Source organism: Eptatretus burgeri, chromosome 6 (genome assembly GCF_056783735.1).
Source record: "Eptatretus burgeri isolate ZD-2024b chromosome 6, Ebu_testis_v1, whole genome shotgun sequence".
Classification (NCBI taxonomy): Eukaryota; Metazoa; Chordata; class Myxini; order Myxiniformes; family Myxinidae; genus Eptatretus; species Eptatretus burgeri.
In genome coordinates, this window is record NC_140966.1 from 15089267 (window position 1) to 15115485 (window position 26219).

At 45.7% G+C, this 26219-nt stretch overlaps 1 protein-coding gene across 17 annotated transcripts in view; it reads right to left on the reverse strand.

Annotated features, from left to right (window-relative positions):
- The window catches only part of MICAL3 (microtubule associated monooxygenase, calponin and LIM domain containing 3), a 329542-nt gene that overhangs the window by 236727 nt on the left and 66596 nt on the right, over positions 1–26219 (reverse strand). For all 17 annotated transcript variants that reach the window (XR_015058963.1, XR_015058964.1, XM_085884102.1 and 14 more), the window contains one exon: positions 2439–2540. Coding sequence is in view for 15 of the 17 variants with exons in the window: in XM_085884102.1 (XP_085740228.1) it covers positions 2439–2540 (102 nt within the window). In the remaining 2 variants the exon portion in view is untranslated. The remainder of the gene's footprint in view (positions 1–2438; positions 2541–26219) is intronic.

A 26219-nucleotide genomic window follows, 5' to 3' on the forward strand; every position in this document is an offset into this window, starting at 1 on the left:
TGTGACGTCAGTAGAGCAGTTCCAAGATGCACTAGGCAGGAGCAACGTTCTGTCATCCGTTTATTGGGAAGCGAGAATGTAAATCCCAGTGAAATCCATCGCAGAATGAAAATGCAATGTGGTAACGCATGTTTATCGCTGCAGCAGGTGTACGACTGGGACTGGAAGTTTATAAGTCGTCTGGACTAATGATGCCTGTGGTCCGGACATGGACGCAGTCTGCCTTTTGAGGACCCCTGACACTCTAATTACACATTCATCTATGATGCAACAATGACTAAATAAACTTTTCTTCCCTTTAAGCTCCGCGATGATACATTTTCAGCACATACGCACCAGCACATGCAGTATGTGCTGACGACAACTAATGAAATCCAGAACATGCACAAGCAATTGAACTGCAGACAGTACAAGACTGTATAAATTATGGCTATTCACGTTGCATGCGCCATTGTGTCGCCACCACACAGCCCCCTCTCGACGCGCACGCAGCCATGTTGCTCGGCCCATTAAACGATTTACCATGGCCCACGTTGCATTGTATTTATGTGAGAAAGTTTCACATTAACTTTAACATTCAATATTCAAGATCTCCTGAAAATTCAATGTCATAATCTTTCCAGTCTTATTTACACAGTTCAATGGCACAAACCGGTACCGGTCTCTGTTATCAAATAATGGCCACTATTTGATTTCAGAGATAACTTATTTGTGGAAAGTTAATATTGAGTTCTCCTTACTCTAATTCACAGACCAGTGTTTGTTTGTTTGTCATGGTACTTTTCCTCCAGTACTGGGCCGATTCCATCCAGACTTGCTACACGGGATCAAAATGACCCCAATTAGTGCATTGGGGTGTTTTTATGTTTGCCAGTGGTCTTGGTGGTTGATGTAAATTCTCCATGTAAATGTGCGTTGTGGAGCACCGCCTACAGGTGGGGAAGGGTATTACAAGCCTCCACCATTTACAGTGCAGGATTCCTGTCCCCATGTTTTCCAGTGCAGTGAGGTGTTTTGAATTATAACCAGTAGGTTTTTTTTTGCTTCATGCACATAACCTGAGTTATTTATTATATTTTTTGGAGGGATGAGGCAGCTGTCAGTTGTCGATACACGACCCGAATCAAGGAATGCGTCAGAATAAGGTGTTGCACGCTTGGAGCAAAATCACCTGTATGGCGGCTAGTCTGCTCGTAATACATAATCAGTTGATGCATTTGGGGAACATCCCGCATCCAGGTCTGTGTGGATTGTACAGAGCAACACACTTTATGCTATATTCAAGCACAAAAGTGTGTGTGTGGGGAGGGGGGGGGGGAGGGGAGACAATCAATATACTATTGCCCCTCATCAAAAAAGTGGGGCAGGACATGTCCCACCCCACCCATCGTACTAGCAGGGGTACCCAGCATTGCTCGGTGCTGTTCTAATCCAGTTGGCATTTTGAAGAAATCAAGTTATTCTTTTTTTTTTTAATGTGACAAAATATGTTTTTGCCCTAAAACACTCCCCTTCAACCACTAAGGAATGGGGTCGGGGATCATTAAATATTACTTTTCACAAACCTACAAAGACTTAGGCACGACAGAGCGATAAAACAATTAATAAATAAAAACAAACTTTTTTTTGATTCTTTACAAAAATGGTTTTGCTTAAAACACTCTCCTCACTAATGAACCTCTGAAAATATGACAAAGATCTGTTCAGCCATCTTTGAGAAAAAGTAAAAATAAAAAAATCTCTCTCTTTCTCTCTCTCCACATAAAGCACACAGGATTGCCTGGCCTCAAACATGGCAAAATATGTTTGCACAAGCATTTTCATCAGCATCTTTTCTCTCACGTTTCCACAACATTTGGGTGATGCACAGATTCTTGCCACATCGGCAGATCAAAAAACTTAGATAACTAACTTTGATTGGCTAACTTCTGAAAAACAAACAATAAAACTTGGAAGCTTTTGAAGAGAAAACTTCACATCAGCATAAATTTCAGACTCGGATGGTATTTCATCCACATGCAATGAGAAAAAGCTACAAACCAAACAAAAAAAAGATTTTCTGGGGGTCCAAGATTGTGGCGCATGCTAAAAGTTGTGACAAAAATAACCAGAAAAAAAAATTATACACCATCAGCCATTAAGTGTTATTTAGAAAAATGAAGGATAAAATTTTTCAATAGTTTGCCATTTTGAAAATTTAGGTGAACATGAAGGTGTGAAAGTTCCAAAATACAACAAGGCATTTTCCAGTGTAAAAACACCGAGTATAATGCGTAGTCAATTAAAATGTTATAACCTTTCATTAAAAACATGACATTATATTATATATGGTCGAACTTTACAAAACTACAATCGACCATTAGTTCATCGTCCGATTCAAAAGAGCAAAAAATGGTATACAACAACTTCATATCTGGTCCGAATGTGATTGACAATACCTTCAAGTGTATTGCGTCGACCATCGGCTCCGACTATGGTGTCAAACTCGTACTCTGCCACGGGATGAGCCCGCGGATTCACTTCTGCCCGCCAGCCTAATCCTAAAGGAGGCAACAGATATTCCTTCCATTAAAGTTCCACCACCAACCCAAATACCCACATCAACCTTACCTTTATCCCACCGATTCAATGACTGCATGAAAAGAATGGTCTTTCAAAATCAGGATGTAGCATCATTAGCACAACGCCTCAAACAGTGAGAATTAAATAGATATAAAAGGGAGAATTTCGATAATTGGTCATGCAGACATAAACACACGTGAGTGCACGCGCACACACATGCACGAACGTATGCACACCTTGATCATTTTCAAATCTGCTTTCCTTTATACACCCCACCAACATTCCGCAGTCAGAATCTCTCTCCGTCTGTCTGTCTCGCTTTCCCTCTTGCAGGGAGGCTTTAGTTACGAGTCCACAAAGTTGTCCATTTTAACCAAAATTCTTCATGTGTAATTTAACGATAAATTGATTTTAGATCTTAAATATGAATAAAGTTCATTGTCGCATCCATTTCAGAGGGTGAGTTTGTCCATACATAGATCTACTGCGATGTACATGCACTTGTTCACGATTGTCAAAGCACTTGTTCACTAATGTGCCCAAATTTCAGCTTCATCGCTCAAACCATGGCTGAGATATCACCTGAGCAAACAAACAAACAAACAAACAAACAAACAAACAAACAAGAAAACAAACACACAAACGGAGTGAAAACTGAGTATGCCCTTTCAGCTCACGTCCTCACGTCCTTTCAGCACCTAAGGTGCCCGGTGATGACGTCATGCAGCGTCTGGAGATGGAATTTGTTGGGGTAGTGTCGCAGTGCACAAATGCCTATTCTGGCTATGTATGTATGTGTATACACACACACACACACACACACACACACACACACACACACACACACACACACACACACACACACACACACACACACACACACACACACACACGGCTCTGCATTGGTAAATTCTGTCTTTTTGATCGATGTAATAAATCAATTTTGAGGTAAACAAGTGGAATTTTACCAAATGGCAGAAGCCGCAGACTTTCTTACAAAATATTTTCAGTTCTTTTTAGTGTAGCAACATTTTTATTCATCTGAACAACCGATTTAGCGTCGCATTTATGGAAAGCTTAAAAAAGAAAAACAGCTGATAAATCAGCAATTACCGTAATTTTCCAAATATAATATGCATTTTTTTCACGAAAATTTTATCTATCAGTTAGGGTGTGTATTAAACTTGGTAACCAATCGAAGTGTTATTTTTTTCTAGCCAGTCCAGAACATCATTTCTGTCACACGTTGTGAACTATTTATATTTAAATTGGCCTTACAAAATAAAAACAGGGACCTGCCCTCTTAAAGCACCGAACTACAGGTAGTCTAAGCAATGAACGATTTAGGTTGGACAAAAATGTTATCAAAACTTTCTCACCTGAAATGACTTCATTGGCGATATGTCTTATCAGAAACAAAGTCCCACCCGAATCCTCCCATGGGAAACCTCGTTTTGACCTCAAATCCAAGATGACCGACATTGTACAGGTGCAAAACATAAAATGGACCTAATTTTGGAAAGAAACAACAAAGAAACACTTTTAAGGTGTCATTTTTAAATAATTTGAGGACCCCCATTCGTTTAGAGATACTTATAAGATCGTTAGATATTACGGCTGTGGAAATTCGCAATACACCATAAAAGGGTCCTCAGGTGAGATATATCGGTAAGTTCATGTGTAGTTAGCCCACACCCATTGTTTAGAGGGAATATGTGTGATTCATTCGGGCTGCGGCACTTTAGTTAGCCGTTTTTCTTTATCTATCGTAGTTTTGAGCCACCATTGCTACAAACCTCCACGCAAACAACAACCACCACCAACTACAACACAACGCCCACCACGCTCACACCACCCCCACAACAATCAACACCATCTTCGCCACTACGCCCGCTTATGAATGCCATCCTCCGCGGACCACGGTAAGACGGTTTCCGCACCACGGAAACCGTCCGAAAAGGATTGGCAGAACAAAACCACTTGTGAAGCCTGTGGGGTTTTTCCCGCCATTTTTCCCCGCGCTTGGTGCGAAGGGGAGGGTGGGGCAGCTCGCTCCCGATTGGTAGACGCGCAGTGTGACGCGGACGGGAGTGAGGAATGCCCCTTTTTGGGAGGCTCCCAGAAGGGGGGTGGAGCCCGAAACGGGGCGGAGCGAAGGGCGGAGCCCCGCTCCATAAAGGACGGACACGGGCGGGGCGCGCCCTCTTCTCTTCTCTTCTTCGCCCCTTGGTGTATGCGTTCCTTCCTCTTGGATATCTCTTTGGTCCTCCCGTATGCTCTCTCCTCGTGAAGGTTGATCCGCAAACCAACTCGCGTTCCCTTCCTCCTCGTTCGTTCCTGCGCTCGTGGCCCGGCGAGGCCTATTGGTGGGAGACGCAGACGGAGGGCGCCGCAGCCAGCCTGAGGTGGACCTGCGAGAGCGGACACGGAGAGTGCCGGAGACGGTTCACCGGCCGCAACAAGGGAGGTTCTTCTTTTCTTTGGGCTTTTGTATGTGTGTTTGTGGCACCAGTCCGACAAGTAAAACTTATTAAGTGCTTGTACATTGCTTTAGTCGGTCGTATTACTTTTGCTTCTATTTGCCTGTGCATACGTGCATGATTGTTGTAAATATGTGTGTAGTGTAATAAATGTGCGTGTTGAACTGTATCCTGTCGTTGCGTCCTTTCCTTCGTTGAAAGTGCCACCTTACCTCGTGGAATAATTAGTGGAGGGGTTTGAATACCCGGTAAATAATTACGTCCATCGAGGTCAGCGATAACACCGCTCGGTTATCACTGAAGCACGGAATGGACCGCTTAAGCGGTTCGTGTCCTAGGCTGACCTGCGGCGAGGTACGATCGCCCGGTTAACTACCCGCACAGGTACTTAGGTAGGTCGAGTTTGGCGAACAACCCTATCCTGCGCAGGTGGCCGATTGGCATGATTGTGGCGAGGTCGAAAGACCCACCCGTGACTAGCTACCGGTGTTGTTCCGAGAGGGTCACGACTGAATTGTCCGTTCCAGTGGGCGATGCGGTCACCATTCGAGTCAAGCGGCGGATCGCACGCCGGACGGGCCAGAATTCGGAACAGTGGTGTCAGGAATGGGATTCAAATCCACCTCGGTCTCCAACTAAATTTACGGGGATCGGACCAGGGGTGTGCGAAGCAACCCCCCCCCGCCCCCCCAAATTACGAGCAAAGCTAAATTTAATGCCTTACGAGAAATAAGGTGGAGTTTCAAGGCGAACGGGTGCCGGCGGTATTAGGTAGACCTTTAGATGTATTGATAGAATCCATGGCCCGGGACGCTTCTTGTCATTATAATTCATGGGGGAGCTCACCCTCATATTCTGAGCACGAACTTTGCCGGCAAACGGAGTCGCAAGATGGCGGCGCGGCCGCACTTCAGCGCGGCATGAGGCGTGAGCGGGCCGCTATTAATGGCGCTACGAAAGGCACGACACGAGGCGAGCGCTCCCAACAACTGTTTCAAACCACGGGGTCATGGCAGGCGTGGCAGGAGGCCGGAGGCCGGAGCATGCATTGACGGGCTTCGGAGACAAGTGTCGAAGTCCTTACAACGGTGGAGGAATGGTGACAATTGTATAGGGGAATTACACTCGTTTTCCTTTGAGTTGGACGAGGCACGGCGGCGCAGAGACAGGGTTCATGAGGATTGCGTGCGTACGGAGTCGCAACGGGTGGCCGATGCGCAGGAACTAAAGCGAGAAGTAGAAGAAGGCATTCGGAAAAGGAAAAGCTTGGAGGAGGAGGTAAAAAGAGGAGAGGAACATTTGGAGCAAAAAGAAGAAGAATGGTTGGAAAAGGCAAGACAGTTCGAAGAACTAAAGGGAAAAGTGAGGAAAATAGAGTTGAGTATCCATAAGTGGGAACAAGGGACGAGCGAGCTAAGCGAGAGAATGGAGGAGGAGCGAATTGGTAACTCCTGGGACAGAAAGCACATGGAAGAAGAATGGGAAAAAAAAGTTGGAAGAGAAAAAAATGTGAACACAATTTGGAAATAAAGCAACTAAAGCGAGAGTTGGAAGAAGGCATTCAGGAAAGAGATTGCCGAGTACGGAAGATAAAAATAGAAAAGGAATGGCAGGAAGACCAAGAGAGATACGGTGAGGAAATTAACAAATTGTGGGAGGAAGCATGCAAAAGAGATGAGGAGGCCGGAAGGGAAAAATGGGAAAAAATGAGTCACGTGAACACCAAAACAAAGAGAGGGAATTACAAAACGAGCTGAGGACTTTGAAAAAAGAAAGAACGAAAACGGAAAATGAAACGTTAAGGGACCACACTAAACAGATCAAACAGTTGGAAGCCAAAGCAAGGTAGGAGTGTGCAGAGATGAGGACGGAATTAGAAAAGAAAGCTTCTGAGTGACAGAAACACCAAAACAAAGAGATGGAATTCCAAAACGAGTTGAGGATGGTGAGAGATGAAAGATAGACAGCAGAGAATGAAACGTTAAAGGCCCGGTCACACCTTGACGTTTTAGCCAACGTATGCCGATTTTTTAATTTTTTTTCTAAAACGCTGGCACACGTTGAATACGTTATGGGTAAGTTTTGATAACATTGAGAGCACGCTGAAAAACACTGCCATACGTCGTTGTACGTTGGCTTTAAACGTTGTACTTTTCGGTTGTCCTCAAATTTTTTCATGCTTGAAATTTCACGACGTATGCCGGCGTATGACTCACACGTTCCGCTACGCTAGCCACAAGTTGTATGCACGGTCTGCGATCGTTGACAGACGTCAACACATGCTACTTGTAAGTTAATCATAAGTTGAGACACGCCGAGGTAATGTTTAGCGTACCCGAAACTTATTTCTAACCTATGATTAACGTGTTGTTGGCACGTTACGCGATTGTTGCCACACATCGACAGACGTTACTTTTAAGTTACTCATAGGCTGAAAGACGTCGGTATAATGGATCGTCCTTGCGTCAGCGTCCACGGCCACGGCCAGGACACTTATTTGCAGCATTCTTCAAACTTTTCTTCGGCATGACGAGGATGTTCACACTTCGATGTCTAGCTTGGCTATGCTTCCAATTGTCCATCGGCAGCGTCTATTTAAAATAGTCGAGTTTGAGCATTTTAACACATTCAGAAGAAACGCTTTAAATTTACAAACCCCAGCGTCAAAAAACAAAGGCGAGTGACAGCAATTTAAATCGTTCATTGTAAACAATGAAAATAGCTGAGTGGTACCGTTTAAAAGTCGTTGAGTGTAAAAAAAATCAAATTGTTGAGCGCAAGCGTCTACTTTCAATAGTGGAGATGCAGCCATTTAAATCGTTGAGTGGCAGCCTATGAACCTACACGTGGACACGCGGACGCAAGGACGATCCATCATAACCCACACCCTCCCCCTCACACTCACCTACTACTGCCAACATGAACAAACTACTACTAATACTAATACTAATACTAATACTGTTACTGCTGACATGGACATCGACTCAAAAGGAACTCGAAAACACTGTTGGGTTCCCCTTTTATGAGCAGCATTTTTATATACCAATTCCCAAAACCGCTGGGAACACGTCTTTATATGGCAGTTGTAAGTTAGAAACACGTTAATTTTTTTTTTTTTTTTTTTTGTCAACCGGAATACGTCTACATACGTCGATGTGTGTTGGGACTACGTAAAGAATTGGTTCAAAGCACGTCAAACATAAGTTAGAAATAAGTTTCGCGTAAAAAAGACATTACCGTGACGTGTTTCGACTTATGAGTAACTTATAAGTAGCCTTTGTGGACGTGTGTAAGCGTCCACATATCGTGTGTAAAACCTATCCCCATCGCATGCGGAACGTGTGTCATACGCCGAGTACGTCGTAAAATTTTGAACATGTTTAAAATTTCTTGACGTACTCTACTTACTACGACGTATGATAGCGTACTTTAGTGTTCTACTCACGTATACCAAACTTACTCATACCGTATTTGACGTGCCCCAACGTTTTAGACACATTTTTCTTAGGTCGGCATACGTTGGCAAGATCGCCAAGGTGTGACCGCGATGTTGACACTTCCATTTCTACGGCAGTTAAGATTCGAATCGTTGTGCGTCAGCCTTTTAATAGGCTACGTCACGACATCGTCGGCGATGCGTGCAACGCGCTATGCTGAAGTTAGACTATCGTTGGGCATCGGTTGTGTAGGCCGACAACAGGTTCAGCATTCGTTGGTATAAGTTATCTATAACACACCGAAACGTTCTGTGTCCATTACTAATATGTTATGCATACGACCAACTCGTTATGAATACGTCCGAATCTTTAAAAAAAACACATCAAAAGTTCAACGTCAGCCAGCGTTTTACATACATTTTAATACGATGCCATCGCTGGCTAAAACGTCAAGGTGTGACCGGGCCTTAAGGAACCACACTGAACAGATCAAACAGCTGGAAGCGAAGGCCAGATTAAAGAATGAGGAACAAGAAAAACAGTGGAGTGAAAAACAAAAAGAAGAACGAATGAGACAGGAGAAGGAAATTGGCCAATTGAAGGAAACCACGAGACTGCTGAATGAGCAGGAACAATTTCCCCCCCAATCGAACCCAGAGCCCGAAATGGGCGCGGCAGCGGCAGCGGCAGCGGCGTATGACACCTCCCCTCCCCTACTCCAAAACCCTCCCCCGATCCCTGCCGAAACGGCTCACCCAAGCGCACCCGACATGGCCCAGCTATTCGCCATGCTGGCGGGAATAAACAATAAAATGCATGACATGGAAGCGAATACGCAAACACTGCGGGGTGAGATGCAGCGAATAGGCCGTGGCCTGCAGGCAGGCATAATGACAATGGCGAGGAGCGAAACGCGGGCAGTGGAGCTCAAAATGGCGGCACCAAGTGTTGGAGCGAACGAGCTGGGAGGGAGTGCAACGGCTGTCCGGCCCGTGATGGAAGCGGGGAAGGACAAAGTAAGACGGGAGATAGACCGAGTCGAGACTGAATTAAATAGAACGAAGGAGGAAACAGAGACGAAGATCCAGAAGGAAACTAATATACATGAGGTGACTGAGTTGGCAGAGACATGGGAGATAGAGGGTGAATTAGACATGGTTAAGAATGAACACACACACATGGAGTTAGTGAGGCTTGATGGGGGCGAGCTAGTGGACTGTTTGGTGACCCGGTGCAAGCAGCTGGATAGCCTTCTTCAGGAACGGAGGGAGACGCTATTCTCCCTTGAAGCGAGTCACGACCAGGTGGGTCCAGTCGTGCTTCACGGAGTTGAGAGGGCGAGTGCTGCAAACGGGTGCATGCAGAGCTTGGGGGGTATGGAGGCCCCGGGAACCCTTGTGGTGGCGCGAATCCCCAGTGTTATTGTCCCGGCACGTGTAAGAGCGACCGGGTGGGTGACAAAGACCCCGTGTGTGGATGAGACCCCGGGTATGAGTGACACCCCGTGTGTGAGTGCGCCCCCGTGTGTGAGTGGTGTGGTTGCGAGTGTGCCGGAGTACGTGCCTCCCAGCACACCGTGTGCGAGTGGAACCAGAACCACGTTTGCGAGTGAAAGGGCGAGCGTGGGTGGACGGCCGAGTGTGAGAGGGACAGCGTGTGTGAGGGAGGTGACGGTGGGCATGAGCGAGCATGCTGCCGCGTCTCCGAGTGTGAGTGTCATGGACTGGAGTGTGAGCGTCGTGACACGCAGGTGTGCGTGGGTCGAATGGAGGCGACAAAGGCGACAGATAAGGGACAGAGGCCGGGTAGCGGCCGTAGCTGTAATGGGGACCGCGCCGGGTTTACACAGCGGTGAGCGTGAGGTTCGGGTCGTGCAGTGCACGAGGCCTCCACGTGCATGCTTGCGGGAGTGAAACCTGGTCCGGAAACGCCAGCGGTGGATGTTGCCGATCCCGCGGACGGACAAAGGGTAGGCTGGATAACGGATTTGGACCGGATGGGTTCTCCACGCGAGCGTGTGTGTGAAGCTCCGATGGGTAGAACACATGTTCGTGTGGGGAACCCATCGAAAGGCGAGGCTTGTTTTTTTGATGCGCAGGGTGACGTCATGGCTGCACGTGTGGTTGGAATCCGGCAGGAGGGGAGATCCCTGCCGGATGGTACCGTCCAAGAGGGACGAGGTACGCGAACAGGGGTCATGACGTCCCGCAAAAAGTGCGCAGGTTGCGAGTTTCCACGCTAGTGCTGCGCAATAAAAAAAATTTTAAAAAGCAAGCCTCGCTTCGGGTGAACAGGATTCCCAGGCAAAGGGTGGAAGACCCCCTGGCCTGGGCACAGGATGAAACTAGTTAGGGGGAAGGGTTAGCTTAGTTAGACCGGCTTCATGGGACAGGGGTAAGTCCTCATGGGGCCCGTGGAATGGATTAGTTAGAGGGATTTTAGGTGAGATTTAGGTTGGAAAAATGGGATATTTGGAGACAGAGACAGACTTTGGATGTGTAGAGGGGACGTAGCGTAGCTACGTAGTGTTAAAAGGAACGTGCTGTAGTGTAAGGGACGACGTGGGTGCATGAGGCAGTTAGGGGATTTAGTGAGCAGAATGGCAGAGTTCAGCGATGGAGTGAAATGGAATGGAAAATGTACATGTTGAGTGAGTGAGCCCAGCGAGCCTGTGTGTATGGAGCGAATGTGGTATGCATGGTGCGATGAGTGATTGGGGGGGAGGAGTGATTCCCGCCCAAGGAACCCCAGGGTCAGAGTAAAGCGAGTTCGCTGGGTTAGTTAAATTGACAAAATGGAGGTCGTTTTGTTGTTGGTGGGGAAGTAAGCTCGAACCCTGTTTTGGAGGGGTACAGGAACCCTGTTGACGGGCTGGGAGCGTGGCTACGAACGGTGAGTATCACTGAGTGGGTACCCCGGGCACCGGGCTAGTCGGCCGTGGTAGGCCAAGGGCCCATGGGGGGCCGGGATAGCGTAGTGGGCACGGGTGCGCCCGCATGATGCGCGGGCCCGTGGTGCCATTGGCCGCGTGGGCAGTGTCGTGGGCACGGGTGACCCTCGGAAAGGGGCTCGGGAAGCCAGCCTGCCACGTGAGCGTTTCAGGGGAGACGCAATGGAGGGCACTCCCCCGTGTTTAGGGAGCTGGTAGGCTCGGAGGCAGTGTAGTGCCCGGGGGTGCCATCGTTGGGGAATCGGCAGAGGGTAGTTCCTGCCAAGGGAGCCACGCGCCCCAGCCATGAGACTGTGTGAGGGCACGGAAGGAAAATTGGAGGGCGAGGCCCGAAATTTGCGAGGACACCAACACAGGCGACGGGAATCTGGGTTGATAGAACCAATAGTTTAAGCGAGAGGCGCTTGTTGAAAGCCTCGGGGTAGTTCAAAAGTTAATAATGGTTAGGGTAGATAGGAAGTGTAACCCTCCGCACCATCCATCCCTTCGCTCTCGTTTTGGGCCGCTGGACCCACTTTGGGTAAGATCGCTGAACTCTGAGGAGGCCATCCTGAGGCTTGAGTTGGGCCGAGGCACAGGACGCTAGCTCTCCCTTATTCCCCTCGAGGAAGGGAACGTAGGGGTTGGGAGTAGGCTGGGAGACGATAGGTTAGCCGAACAAGGACGTTAAAGGGGGTTAGGGGACGAATTTTGAGTGGGGAAGTAAAAGTGGAAATAAAAACAACAAAAAAATAAGTTGGGGCTAAATTGGGTTTGTACAAATTAAGGGAGTGGGTATGGACAGTGACAGGCAAAGGCGATAGGTGGGAGGGAGACTGTAGGTAGGTCCGAGCCCGCCGTTTGAGTGGCCAGCACCACCGCACTCCCTCCACCAACCTGCACTGCATGGCAAGAGGCCGGCCAACTTCATCCGCTGGCTGTTGTTTTGCTGAGAGGCCTGTACCGGACGGATCGTCTGCAGCTGTTCTTCAAGGCCTGTGGCGGTCGGATCGTCTGCCGGCTGTGTTTGCCTGCAGTGGCCTTGTTCTGCAGGCTGTGTTTGCCTGACCACCTTTGCCATGCCATGCCTACTGCCCACATTTACCAGCCCCCGTTCTGTTTTGATTTGCCCCCGCCCCTTGTTCATTTCCATGTGCGCCAGGATCGATGCGCAAAGTTGCAAGGACCGTCCTGTTGCCAGCTACAACACGGGTCTGCAGTGGCGGCCCGTGCACCGTGTTTGCATCCAACCATCCATCCATCCACTATAGTGTTCATTGTGTGTGCCACTTGGGCTGGCACGGAGACTGCATTTGCGCAGCTCATGCGCCGTTGTTCACTGTGTCCCTATTAAAAAAGGGGGAGGTCTTGGACTGTGTGTGAGCAGCCGGCCATGTTTCCCACACCTGGATTCCCTGAGCCAGAGACTGCATGCGAGCAGCCTGGCTCCCTGCTAACTGCTTTTCTCTTCGCAGAGTCCATCGATCCTGGGCCATGGTTAGTGTAAGATTTGTAAGGTTAAGTTGTTAAGTTGTGTATTGTATACGAGTGCTCCCCGGCATGTCAGTCTAGCGCCGGTAATTTTATTTAAGTTGTCTGAATGAGTGTGTTTGTTAGTTGGTTACTCAGCCCTCAGGTTATTTATTTTGGGGACACGAATACACTGAATGTCGCACTCAGGGATCCGAAGGTAAAACGTATTAGGGGAGAACTACACATGATGGCACACGAAAATTTGACGACTCGGGACGAGTCTGTAAAAAGGGGAGGGGGTAGTGTTTCAGCTGTGGAAATTCGCAATTCACCATAAAGGGTCCTCAGGTGAGATATATCGATAAGTTCATGTGTAGTTAGCCCACACCCGTTGTTTAGAGGGAATATGTGCGATTCATTTGGGCTGCGACGCTTTAGTTAGCCGTTTTTCTTTATCTATCGTTGTTTTAAGCCACCATTGCCACAAACCTCCACGCAAACAACCGCGACCAACTACGCCACAACGCCCACCACGCTCACACCACCCCCACAACAATCACCACCATCTTCACCACTACGCCCGCTTACGAACGCCATCCTCCGCGGACCACGGTAAGACGGCTTCCGCACCACGGAAACCGTCCGAAAAGGATTGGCAGAACAAAACCACTTGTGAAGCCTGTGGGGTTTTTCCCGCCATTTTTCCCCGCGCTTGGTGCGAAGGGGAGGGGTGGGGCAGCTCGCTCCCGATTGGTAGACGCGCAGTGTGACGCGGACGGGAGTGAGGAACGCCCCTTTTTGGGAGGCTCCCAGAAGGGGGGTGGAGCCCGAAACGGGGCGGAGCGAAGGGCGGAGCCCCGCTCCATAAAGGACGGACACGGGCAGGGCGCGCCCTCTTCTCTTCTCTTCTTCGCCCCTTGGTGTATGCATTCCTTCCTCTTGGATATTACTTTGGTCCTCCCGCATGCTCTCTCCTCGTGACGGTTGATCCGCAAACCAACTCGCATTCCCTTCCTCCTCGTTCGTTCCTGCGCTCGTGGCCCGGCGAGGCCTATTGGTGGGAGACGCGGACGGAGGGCGCCGTAGGCAGCCTGAGGTGGACCTGCGAGAGCGGACACGGAGAGTGCCGGAGACGGTTCACCGGCCGCAACAAGGGAGGTTCTTCTTTTCTTTGGGCTTTTGTGTAAATGTGTGTGTGTGGCGCCAGTCCGTCAAGTTTAGACCTGCATAAGTGCCAGTGTAATTATTATATTCGGTTGTAGCTCTGCGTTTCGTTCTTGCTTTTGCTTCTATTTGCCTGTACATACGTGCATAATTGTTGCTGACTGGAAATACGTGCTTCCATGTGTCGCGCATTAAAAGTGCTTGTCCAATTGTTCCCCCGTCTCGCTTCGTCCTTTCCTTTGTTGAATCTCCATCTTGCATCACGTAAGGGATTGATAGTGGGTTTAAAACACCCGGTAACTAATCTGAATCGTCAAGGTCGACGATAACTCCGCTCGGTTATCCCTGTAGCACGGAACGAGCCGCTTAAGCGGTTCGTGTACGGGGTCAACCTGTGGCGTCGTACAACCCCTCGGTAGGTTACCCGTGCGAGTACTTAGGTATATCGACTTTCGGCGATTCACCCTATTTCGCGCGGGTAGAATGTGGAAAGTGTTGTGGTGAGGTTGAACCCCCACCCGTGACTAGCTCCTGGCGGTAGTTCCAGGAGGGTCACGACTGAATTGTCCGTTCTGGTGGGCAACGCGTCGCGATTCGAGTTACGTGGCCGATCGCACGCCAGACGGGCCACAATTCATAACACTATCAAGGTCATATGTCAAGGTCAAGGTCAACGTTAAACTTGACCGAAGCAACGTTAAATTTGACCGAAATTGTATCAAGAGTTATGCCAAAATGATAGTTATTGATAAAATATATTGGTTGTTATTGTCACATATTCCATTAAGATGCTCATTCATTTAGTAATAGTTTTGAGGTGATTGGATATCAAGATCATGTGATAAATTCAAGGTCAAGGTCAAATTTGATCCTAATTTGACCCTGAATTTGATCAAAATGATGCAAATCAACTCAAAATAAAGTACATTGGACATATCATTTTCAATGGACTCTTTCAAGATGTCCATTCACTTATTTATGAGATTGGCATCGAGATCATAACCCCAGCCAAATTTAACCAAATAAGTAATCCAAACAGATTTTGTGACTTTGCAGTGACATTATTTTGAAACCCGTGTTAAGGTGTCTAATAACAAAGTTAACTATGCCTGATCACTTAAATGATATTGTATGAGTGATAATTTTTTTTAAAGTCAAATTGCAATGTCACTCCATTGTATTATTATTGAGATCTACATCCTGGTCATCATCATCCTGATTGTCCACATGTGGCACATTCATGCATGTTATTCCCCTGCATTGGCCACAAGCTGGTGCGCACTGTAGTCCATTCTTGCGGCAGGTGCATGTTTTTTTGTCACACTGGCCACCACAATTGCATCGAATTATCTTGATGAGTCGCTCTGGTGCTGCTGGCTGAGTCATCCTGATAGGCACAAGACCATCAGGAGTGGCTTTCCAACCCCAAACTGCAGAGGCGATATCATTGCCACGCCATCCCTGCACTTGGTGATAAGTCCGATGACTATGAAAGGTGGCTGCGTCACTCGTCGGCGGAAGCTTTTCAAGAGATACATATTGTGTAGAAATAGCTACCTTCAATAGGAACTTCGTCACCCTTGCTGCGTTGAGGCTTAGTGATGCAGTGCACCCATATATCTCCAGCATGGCATCTTCTCCTGCCTGTTCGATGTCCTGTTTCGATGAAGACGGAGACATAAAAACGGTGGCTGACTTGCTCAGCGTTGCATACTTCGTAAAAACAGTCACTTTGCCGATTCCATATGGCCTTGATGTGGTATCACACCCACTGAAAGCGTGCAGGAAGAGTGGACTTTCCGAGAGGGCAGGATCCAGTTTCTTCTTCAACGTTGTGATGCACACAGTCTGTTTTGCGGTCACCATGTACAGGTTGTCACTGTTATCTGTGGCATCAGCATGATGCATCATCAACTGAAATACATCAGAATCTTCTGCGACAACGGCCGTTTGACTGTTCTTCGCAGACAAACATGCTAGCATACAGATCTTGTAGTCAGCATCCCCTTCTGCATGCTCAACGATGATGTCTGCTTTGACCATATCCTCTGCAAGGAGGTTGATGAGAGCCTGATTGTTTGATGTGTTGGCAAGGAAAGCTTTCTTACTCATGGTTAGATGCATTTCTGCAGAAACTGAGACTGAAGCACCAATGTCGCTCCCTGTCCTACGGCGATGAGCTTCGTCCTTAGTAGTGGAGCCGTGATACCCATCAAACACAACCAGTGCACATCCATAGGTGCTGCGTACATGCCGGACATACATTGCACATATCTCGGCATAACTAGAGTGCTTGGGCCACAAGAATTTGTGGAGCAATGCCCCTCCATCAACAATGATCTGCAATCCCTTATCCAGTGTGGTTGAAATAACGCATTCTAGAACAAGTTTCAGGAGATGATGTATGAGCTTGGCCTTGTCCCCAGTCCGTATGCACATATGATTGTTAAACAGAGATGTTGGAAAAGAACACAGCTCGTATTTCATGAGATCAGTCACAGGGATATCGCAGATACCAGTAACAAGAAGACGCAGGTATAGACGCTGGGGATCCATCTCAATTCGTTCTCCAGAAGCAGTTTTGGCATGAACAGCCGAGGCCAGAGTCTTCACTTGATTCTTCTGAGAGAACTTGTACTCTGCTTCAGAATGACCGACCATGGAGGTTAATATATTCTCGCCCACACTTTGAGCATCTGCTGCATTCACTGACTCCTCCACCACCAGACCTGTTGAGAGACTTAAAAGTTTTTCCAAGGTCTTGTTGAATGGTCCCCACTCCTGAAGTAGCTTCTGTATGTCAGCCATGTCGCGTCGGATGCGTGATGCCGCCAGGTCACGATGCCCATCTCCTGAATTTGAAGAGATACCAGCTATCTCGAATATGGACTGACTTACATCAGCGGTCTGGAGAGTAGAAACAGAAGACAGGTGCTTTCATTGAATCCACGACCATGCGTTAATCCACGACCATTGAATCTAACAGCTTGGATTTCCATTGCGTTGAGCCCTCAAGAATTCCAGAATTTGGTCTGGAGTTGGTGCAAGTGGTGGGGTTGATTGGGGATGGGTGTTGAGGGTGGGATCTGGGTGGGGTTTGCATTGAGATTGAGGGTAGAATTAGCATTAGAGAGGAGATTAACAACATGCATGATGGCATAATGCTATACGACGTCCATGATGTCTTCATGTTACATTTCGTCACATAACGTCATCATAACCCGTATATATATATATATATATATATATATATATATATATATATATATATATATGGGTCTCATCCCCAACACTTTGGCCAGAAACCCGTATTTTGATGGGTTTCGGGCCGAATGAGTTAACTAATGTGATCTATAGGTGATGATGCCACACTGAGCGATTTCCCGGGTTAATAAGTGTCATTTTGTGAGCTTTGAGATCAAATTTTGATCAAAATTTTACAATGACCTTGACCTTAACACATAATCGTAACCTCTAATGGTTCCGAAAATTTAACTAAATGAACGGGAGTCCTCAAATTAGTTTAAAATTACACCTTAAAAGTGTTTCTATGTTGTTTCTTTCCAAAATTAGGTCCATTTTAAGTTTTGCACCTGTACAATGTCGGCCATCTTGGATTTGAGGTCAAAACGAGGTTTCCCATGGTATGGGCGGATTCTGGTGGAGTTTTTTTTTCTGATGAGACATACCACCAATGAAGACATTTCAGGTGAAAAAGCTTTGAGAACATTTTTGTCCAACCTCTATGGATCATGATCCGTTCGTTGCTGTGCTTAAGGTGGTGGGCAAAAAAATGGAAACACCAATGTAAAGTCACTTAATAGGGAGTTGGGACACCACATGTGGCCAGTATGGCCTGTATGTGCCGTGGTGTAGAATCCACCAACATCTGGAATTCTGCCGGAGAGTTTCAGCACCATTCTTCCACAAGAAAGTCAATCAACTCACACCTGTTTGATGGAGTTGGAAAACGCTGTCTCAGGTGTCGTTCCAGAATATCCCATAAATGCTCGATTAGGTTCAGATCTGGCGACTGAGAAGGCCATGACGTATGGATAACATCAGTGCCATACTCATCAAACCATTGGGTGACCACACATTCTATGTGGATGGGGGTTTTTGGGGGGAGGGGGGGTTTCCTCTTGCAGCCATGCGAGCCATAATTTTCTGCAACCAGGCCTGTGCAGCATTTTTATACATGACCCTAAGCATGCTGGGATGTTATTTGCTTCATAACACATGGTGTCCCTCATTTACCCAGGCATTTACATTTTTTGTTCACCACCTGTAATGTCTGTACTTGACCATACACAGCCGATGTGGCTTTATTGTGATTGGTGTATTTTTGAATCGGTCTTATAAAATCGAAACGGCCATCTTTACGTATATGCTGTGAGGAAATGCTACAATGGGTTTTTGAGAACGTTTATTTGCTGTCTGCAATTGCAAACATTGCTAAGGCGAACTCGCAATTAACGATTTAGCAAATTTTTAAAATTAATCTAAACTAGTATGTGGCTGTACGTGCGTGGCCATACATGCAAAAAATAAAATAAAATAAAATAAAAAAACTTTCGAACCGCATGCCAGAAACAACAACCACACAGGCCGTTCTTTCGCTCTCGCATGCCCGTACGTGCGCGGCCGTACGTGCAAACCAAAAAAAATAATAATAATAAACTTTCAAACAACCACACAGGTCGTTCCTTCGCTCTCGTAAATGATTGGATTGGAGCATTGTGTTTATCGATAAATGTGCATAAGAAATCGAGAAATTATTCGAATACAGTAAGTCCTATCCGAAGTCCGTACGTTGAAACCCATAATGGGGAATGTGCGTGGCCGTACATGCAAAAAAAAAAAAAAATCTTTCAAACAACCACACAAGCTGTTCCTTCGCTCTCGTAAACGACGACTGGATTGGAGCATTGTGTTTATCTATAAATGCGCATAAGAAATCTAGAAATTATTAGAATACAGTAGGTCATCACTATCCGGAAGTCCGTACGTTTTAACCCGTCATGGGGAACGCGGCTGAGGATTTCTTCCCCAATCGGCCACGCCTACGCAGCAACGTGTCCTGTCATTGGTAACTAAATGGCGCATCGGCCACGCTTACGCAGCAACGTGTTCTGTCATTGGTTTGGTAAATAAATGGCCATAACTTGGGAAGCACTTGTCCGATTAATATCAAACCTTGAAAAAGTACATCCTCAGGTCCCCAGCAATATAGCTGGCAAGTTTCAATTAGATCGGACCAGTGGTTGTCGAGAAACAGCGGTCTCACACACACACACACACACACACACACACACACACACACACACACACACACGCACGCACGCACACACACACACACACACACACACACACACACACACACACACACACAGCTGGAATTATTGATAGATTAAAAGTCAATGAGTTGCCATGATTTTAACATTTGCAAAATATAGGTCGTTTCGACAACCACTGCCAAACATTTCACAGTTTGAGGAGTAATTGGCTTTATTAATATTAATATCCATGACCTAATAGGGCATAGTATTAATATAATGTGTTTAATATAATTAATAGGTTTACAGGATAGCCTTGAGGTGTGCACACTCGCCTTTGAGCTGCCTATTGTTGAATCAAAACTAGGCCCAGCTATAAACTGTTATCCCGGTGTTTTGCATACAGAGAAAGGTATCAATGTGTGTGCCATCCTTTAGATGAACGTTAAACTGGGCGTCCTGTCTGCCACACTTTGTTGGTAGATGTTAAAAATCCCATGGCATCCTTCGCAAAGAGTAGGCAAGCTATCGTTGGCAAATTTGAAATTCCTACTCGAACCTAATAAGTCGAATGTCAAGTCAGGCCAGGCCACTTGGTTTGTGAAAGACTTTGGCCAAAAATGTTCCATCAGCCAACCCACAAGGTGGCAATAATTGTGGTCATCAAACTCATCACGTATCAATATGAATATTTTAGAAGTGGTTTCACAACACAAGACAACCTAAGAAAAAACAAACAAACAAATAAAAATAAACCAATGTCACCCGCAGGGTGACCCGTATCTTGCCAAAAGGTGACCACGTGTGACTTCTTTAAGGTCACACTGAGGTGAACAGAGCTGCTATCCACCAGGAGCGACTCCTTGAGGAATATCAGCCTACGAGAGATTCCGATGAGAATCGTTCTACAGAGTAACCATGAAAAATATGCTTTTGCCTCACACGTCACCAAATGACGTCATAATGTCTCAAGCTTGACATAGAGAAAGCACTCATCGAGGTGTTCAATTTGAGGTACGACACGATATGGTTCCTAAAACTTGAAAATTTGACCTTGGGGTCAAATATGTTTGACCTTCGGCGCTAACCATGAAGGTCAAGGCCAATCGCCACCAAAAATCAATCAGCTGAGCGCCAGACCATGAACTATATTCCCATGAAGTTTGAAGACGATCCGATCAAAATTACTCAAAAAATAAGGGTTTCGTCGACTCCCCTGATTTGCGACAAAGTGACTTTGACCTTTGACCTTGACCTTCAAAATTTTATGCGCTGAAAGGGACCTCTATAGGCCTCTGATATGCGAAGTTACAAAAATTTCCAATGATAACTGTGCTCTGCAGAGTGATTTATACGTGATTACAGACCAAAATAAAAAAAAAACATATGAAGGTCAAGGCCAATCGCCACCAAAAATTAATCAGCTGAGCGCCAGACCATGAACTATATTCCCATGAAGTTTGAAGACTATCCGATGAAAATTACTCAAAAATAAGGGTTTCGTCGACTCCCCTGATTTGCGACAAAGTGACCTTGACCTTTGACCTTGACCTTCAAAATGTTGTGCACTGAAAGGGACCTCTATAGGCCTCTGATATGCGAAGTTACAAAAATTTCCAATGATAACTGTGCTCTGCAGAATTTTTTATACGTGATTACAGACAAACAAACAAAAAAAAAAAATACAAGCTGACTCACATGTCTTGCAAAAACTTCGTTTTGGCAAGATAAAAACAGCCAAGACCTTCCAACAGTTTTCCCACTCATTCAGCCATAGAAGAAACCAAATTAGCCATTTGTCCCCCCCCCCCCAAAAATCCATTCCTAATTTTATTTATGCCCATTAAAAATGCGAGTTTTAAGATGAGCTTTGATAAAGCAGATGTTAAATAAACAAAAATTTTATGCAATCATCTCACGAAAATTTGTCTTGGTGTAATGCTTTATGAGGCACATACTATTCAAGGAATAAAGGCGACACAGGAAAAGGCAATTGTGCCCGTGCAGCCTGTGCCTATCTCGATTCCAACAAAGAACACCAGAACCCATCATCAGAATTAACAGTACGGCAGCATTCGAGTTTTTGTTTGTTTTAAATTTTTATAGGAGGTATCAAGGCACATAGAAGAGAGAAATAACAGTGAGCAAAGAGTCAACAGACAAAAAAGGGCAAAGGGAAAACAATAAGAGAGGACAAAAACATATGGATACGTCACAGAACAAGAGGAACTGTGGGTGAAGGGTGGGAACGAGGTCTCGGTGGGTATAGTAAAGCTCAAAGGAAAGGTGGTGGTGGTCAATAGAATTGAAAAACTGGACGGAAGAGCTCAAAACAAAAGAGCCAGGAAGGCAGTTCTACAGGCAAGAGAAGAGGGAGAAAAATGAATTGTCATGACTGTTAAGGTTAGACATGGGAATGGTAAAGAGGAAAGGGTTTTTAGGACATTGTGTGTGACCTGGAAAGATAGGGTTTGGCAGAGGTTAGATGGGAGGAGCAAAACAGGAATAAAGCCAGTTTAAAGAAAAACTGCAAGGCTAACAAGCTGCCTGTGGTGAGTACTGCCATCTCTGGTCATCCCCAATTTTTACCCACAATCCTTGTTACCCCCATTAACCTTACTTGCTAGTTTCAGTGTTTCCTCCCTTCCCTCTCCCCCCCTACTCCTCCACCTCCACCTCTTCTCCTGTTTGTTCATTCCCTTGATGTTTGTTCCACTGTCAATTCTACCTTACTCTTCCATGAGCCACTCACCTGTAAAGAAAATAAATAAATAAGAAACATACCCTGAGAATCAGCCTCCAGGCACAAAATGCCAATGAGTTGGAGGACATTTTGCTCCACAGCCTGAAGTGTGTTAACATGGAATGCAGACCCAAACGAGATGAACAAGCCGTATTCCGATGGACATTCCGCACAAGACAAGTCCGAATCTCTTCACCCGATGTTTGCCTATAAATCTTGCGTATTCAATCTAGAGTCTTTATTCACACCTGACTCGCACCTGGACCCCCCAATGCCTCCAGAACACCGTGATGTTTTCATCTGAGTGGGTCGAAAAACTTCTGAATAGCCTTCACTCAGCCTTTTGCGCTGGGTCCAGATGGTGACAGCACCAATATTGTCAATAGTACCAGCTTGAAAGACCAGCAAGATCATTAGTGCCAAAAAAAAAAATCACTCGCAGAAAAAAAGATTACAAAACAAACGGATAGATCTGTAAGCTGACTCCCAATCTTAAGATAGTAAAGGGAATCAATCATTGCAGCTGACTTTCCTCATTTCAAACAGCCTAATAAATGATCATGAGTTTATATTCTGTCCCACTGAGCTTTGGATATGTTACCTCTCTCTCTCAACAATGGATGGATGCCATGTATATTAAATATGAAATCAGGTTGGTTTCTCTGGTCTAAGAGAAACAAAGCTTCGGCATTCGACATAATTGGGCATCCTGCTGTGGTTGCCGAACTTTATGCCTGTGGCATCCAAGGCCACCTTCTTTCCGAGATTGCCAAATTCCTCCACTCTCACAGGTCAGTATATAGCCCTCAATGGAATCCTGTCATCCCCTCGCCCAGTAGAGAACAAGGCTTCCCAAAAATAGCATTTTAGTCCCACTTGTGTTACATATATACGTACTCAAATAACCTCTCTGATGCTTGGATAGCCCTTTTTTGGTATAAAGAGTCAAGGCTCATGGAAGAGCGAGAACACAGAACGGATCAGGATGCAACAGCAGGTCCGAGGTACAAAATATATGGAGACGGACAAACAAAGGATGTGGGTAAGAGTGAGGAGTGGGGAAGATGCAGGAGGTGGATAAGGTGGATACAGGAGAAAACCCTCAAGAAGGAAAGCGTGGAATTTTAGGAGGGGAAGGGAGGTTTAACAGGAGGAGAAAAGATCATGGTTCTGGATGGGGATTATCTCAGATGGTGATGAACGGCTGTCTTGAAGACCTGGAGGGAAGAATGAGATTGAAGAGATTATGGAATTTGGTTCCACAGGTCGGAAAAACAGAGAAACCAATGAGTGGAGGTGAGCAGTGATCCTAGATTTGGGTGGTCTCACCAGAATGGGGTTGATGATGGACCATGTGTGCTATGCAGAAACCGATGTGGGGGAGGGGGGGGACAATGCACGAAAAATGCAGAGGGTACAAGACCAGAAAGGAGGTGGTAGAAGACAGAGATACCACCGATCTGTCTGCAATGGCAAAGTAATAGGCTCATCGTCAGCTTCATCAGGGGAAATAATGGATTTTAATCATCGCAGATTTTCCTCTGGAGACGGCTCCAATTTTGCCGTACTCGACCCCATCCAATGGCAGGAAGGCAGCAGTTGCTTCCCCCTCTGCTGATATGATCTCTTGAAACGAAGAGATGGATTTACAAATGGAACAGGTCTTTCAATCCTGGAAAATCTCAGTCTCATCCAGTCTCTCAAAAAGGACAATCAAACAAGCATTTCCTTGGGCAACCACTGGAAGAGAAACTGTCCATCTCTTCAGCTTCTGAGTCTCACCGTGAGTCAGAAAGTGTTCTGGGCATACAATGTGTCCAAGCTGGCCTCCAAGACCAGCCGCAGACTGGGCATACTCTGTTGCGCCAAATCCTTCCTTGGTAAATATTAATTCCTCACCATCTAAATGGCCTTTTGTCTGAAGTTCAATGGTGTGCTGTTATCTGCTATGGGCTGCTTCCCCAGCTCCTCTCTCCTCTCTCTCAGATTCTGTGAAATCCAAAGCTCACAAAATCATTGGCATCTCCTACAAAGAAGCTAAAACACAAGCCACACTGCTAATAATCCCAGAGGTTGGTGGCATTTCTATTTTCTACCTTCTCCATTCCAGTCTGCTCTTTCAACCTTCAGACACTTCTTAGTTCCTCAATGATACAAGTGTTCTCTTCCAGCTCCCCCATCCTTGTTAAACTCCCAAAATCCAGAATTGCCATTCATCTCCATTCCTTTTATCACATTTTTTCTCCCACTTGTGCATTCACCATTACTGAAGGGCTGCAAACCCACTCTTGCATCCATATTTTGATCCCACTGACATTGCGGTAACTTTAGAAAGGCATGTCCATGTGTTGAACACATTCTTCTGGCACTAAGCATGTAATACGCAAGACAATGATTAATGAAGCAAGGGGAAATGTTGATCAGCACAAAACCCAAGGGAAGTTTTTAAAATGACTGTAGATGAGGCCGAAAATAGCATGTGGTATCGACATAGTCTTCATCTTCAGGACAGCAGACAGTACAAGACATAACACATGCAGCAGCAGGTGCAATTGATAGTCACATCTTATTTTTCCAAAAAGCAAACAAGATGGAAGAAAATGGCATGCTATGATACCACTTTGTAACGTAATTAATGGGGGGGGAAAAAAATTGTACTCCAATTACATCCATAATTCTCGAGGAGAATTTCATGGCAACACATGAATTTGTCACATTTGCTTGTGAAATTCAAGATGAGCACCAATCATAGTTTCTGGCTGAATGAAAAATATATATATATATATATATATATATATATATATATATATATATATATATATATATATATATATATATATATATATATATATATATATATATATATATATATATATCAAAAGAGCATCCACCTTTTATTGGGACACAGACTTACTGATCACAAAATGTACAACATGAGATAAATGTACAAACATATTTTTGGAAGTAATAACTACTACAAGTATGCAGATGTTGCAACAATAATTTTAAGCCCACTTGTCCACACAATCCTAAGAAGGTTGATGTGGAAAGGAGCACCAAAGATGAAGAAAAACAAACTCAAGCACAAGCATTTTCCATTTCAGTACAACAGTCCAGAAATACCGTGGTGCCCCCACAATCTGAACGCCCCATTGTTTGAACAAATTGGAATCCGAACAATTTTTTCGAGAAAAATTTGCCCTAAAAACCGAACACATTTTCGAAAACCGAACACAACGTGGCGTTCATGTTTGTTCACGTGTCTCCCCCGCCTGTTCGACCCACGTCTTCGCGCTTTGTTCATTCAGTTCGTCAGTGGAAGTACTCGTGAAAGCATCTCTTGTGTGTCAATCGCTACTTTACCTCGTGTTTTCACCTTGATTTGTGCTGGTTTTTTTTTTTTTCTTCAATTATCACCCTTGTGCATTCACCATGGCAACCAAGAAGAGCAGTGAAGCAAATAGAAGTAAGAGGAAGTCCGTGAGAACGACAATTGAGTTGAAGAAAGAACTTATCGCTAAGCATGAGAGCGGTACGCGTGTGTCTGATCTCGCTGCCATGTTCGAGCTGCCGAAATCGACCATGTGTAGGATTCTGAAAAATAAAGAAGCGATAAAAGCGCGAAAACCCGTCGTGAAGCGAACTCATTCAATGAACCCTCTGACGAATCGGCTTTAACAAACTCAACGTAATTTTCGCGAGCATGGTAGTGATGTCATGCTGCGTCACCCAATCGCTTCACCTCTTGATTATCTCTGTGGAACCGTGCGGTGAAAACGGCACGTTTGTGTCTCCACAGAGTGTACTGGGATATAAAACACCATTTAGTGCTTCATGGTTAATTACATACCTCCACCAGGCTGAACAGTTTACGTTTTAGATCCCAATGGCCACTGATAGGCCGGAGCTGCATCCAGACCTGATGGAAGAAGCGACAACGCTCCTGCTCATCCCCCCGGCTTGGAAGAAGATTCATGACCCAGAAAAGGTCATTTATTCATCTTATTTTACCTTAAACATGGGTAATTTCAGTTGAAAGTGTCTTGAAAGTGGGTTTTTTGGGGTCCAGGAACGGATTAATTCACTTTCCATTATTTCTTATTGGGAAAATAGTTTTGGAATCCGAACTTTTTGCAATCCGAACAGCCGCTTGGA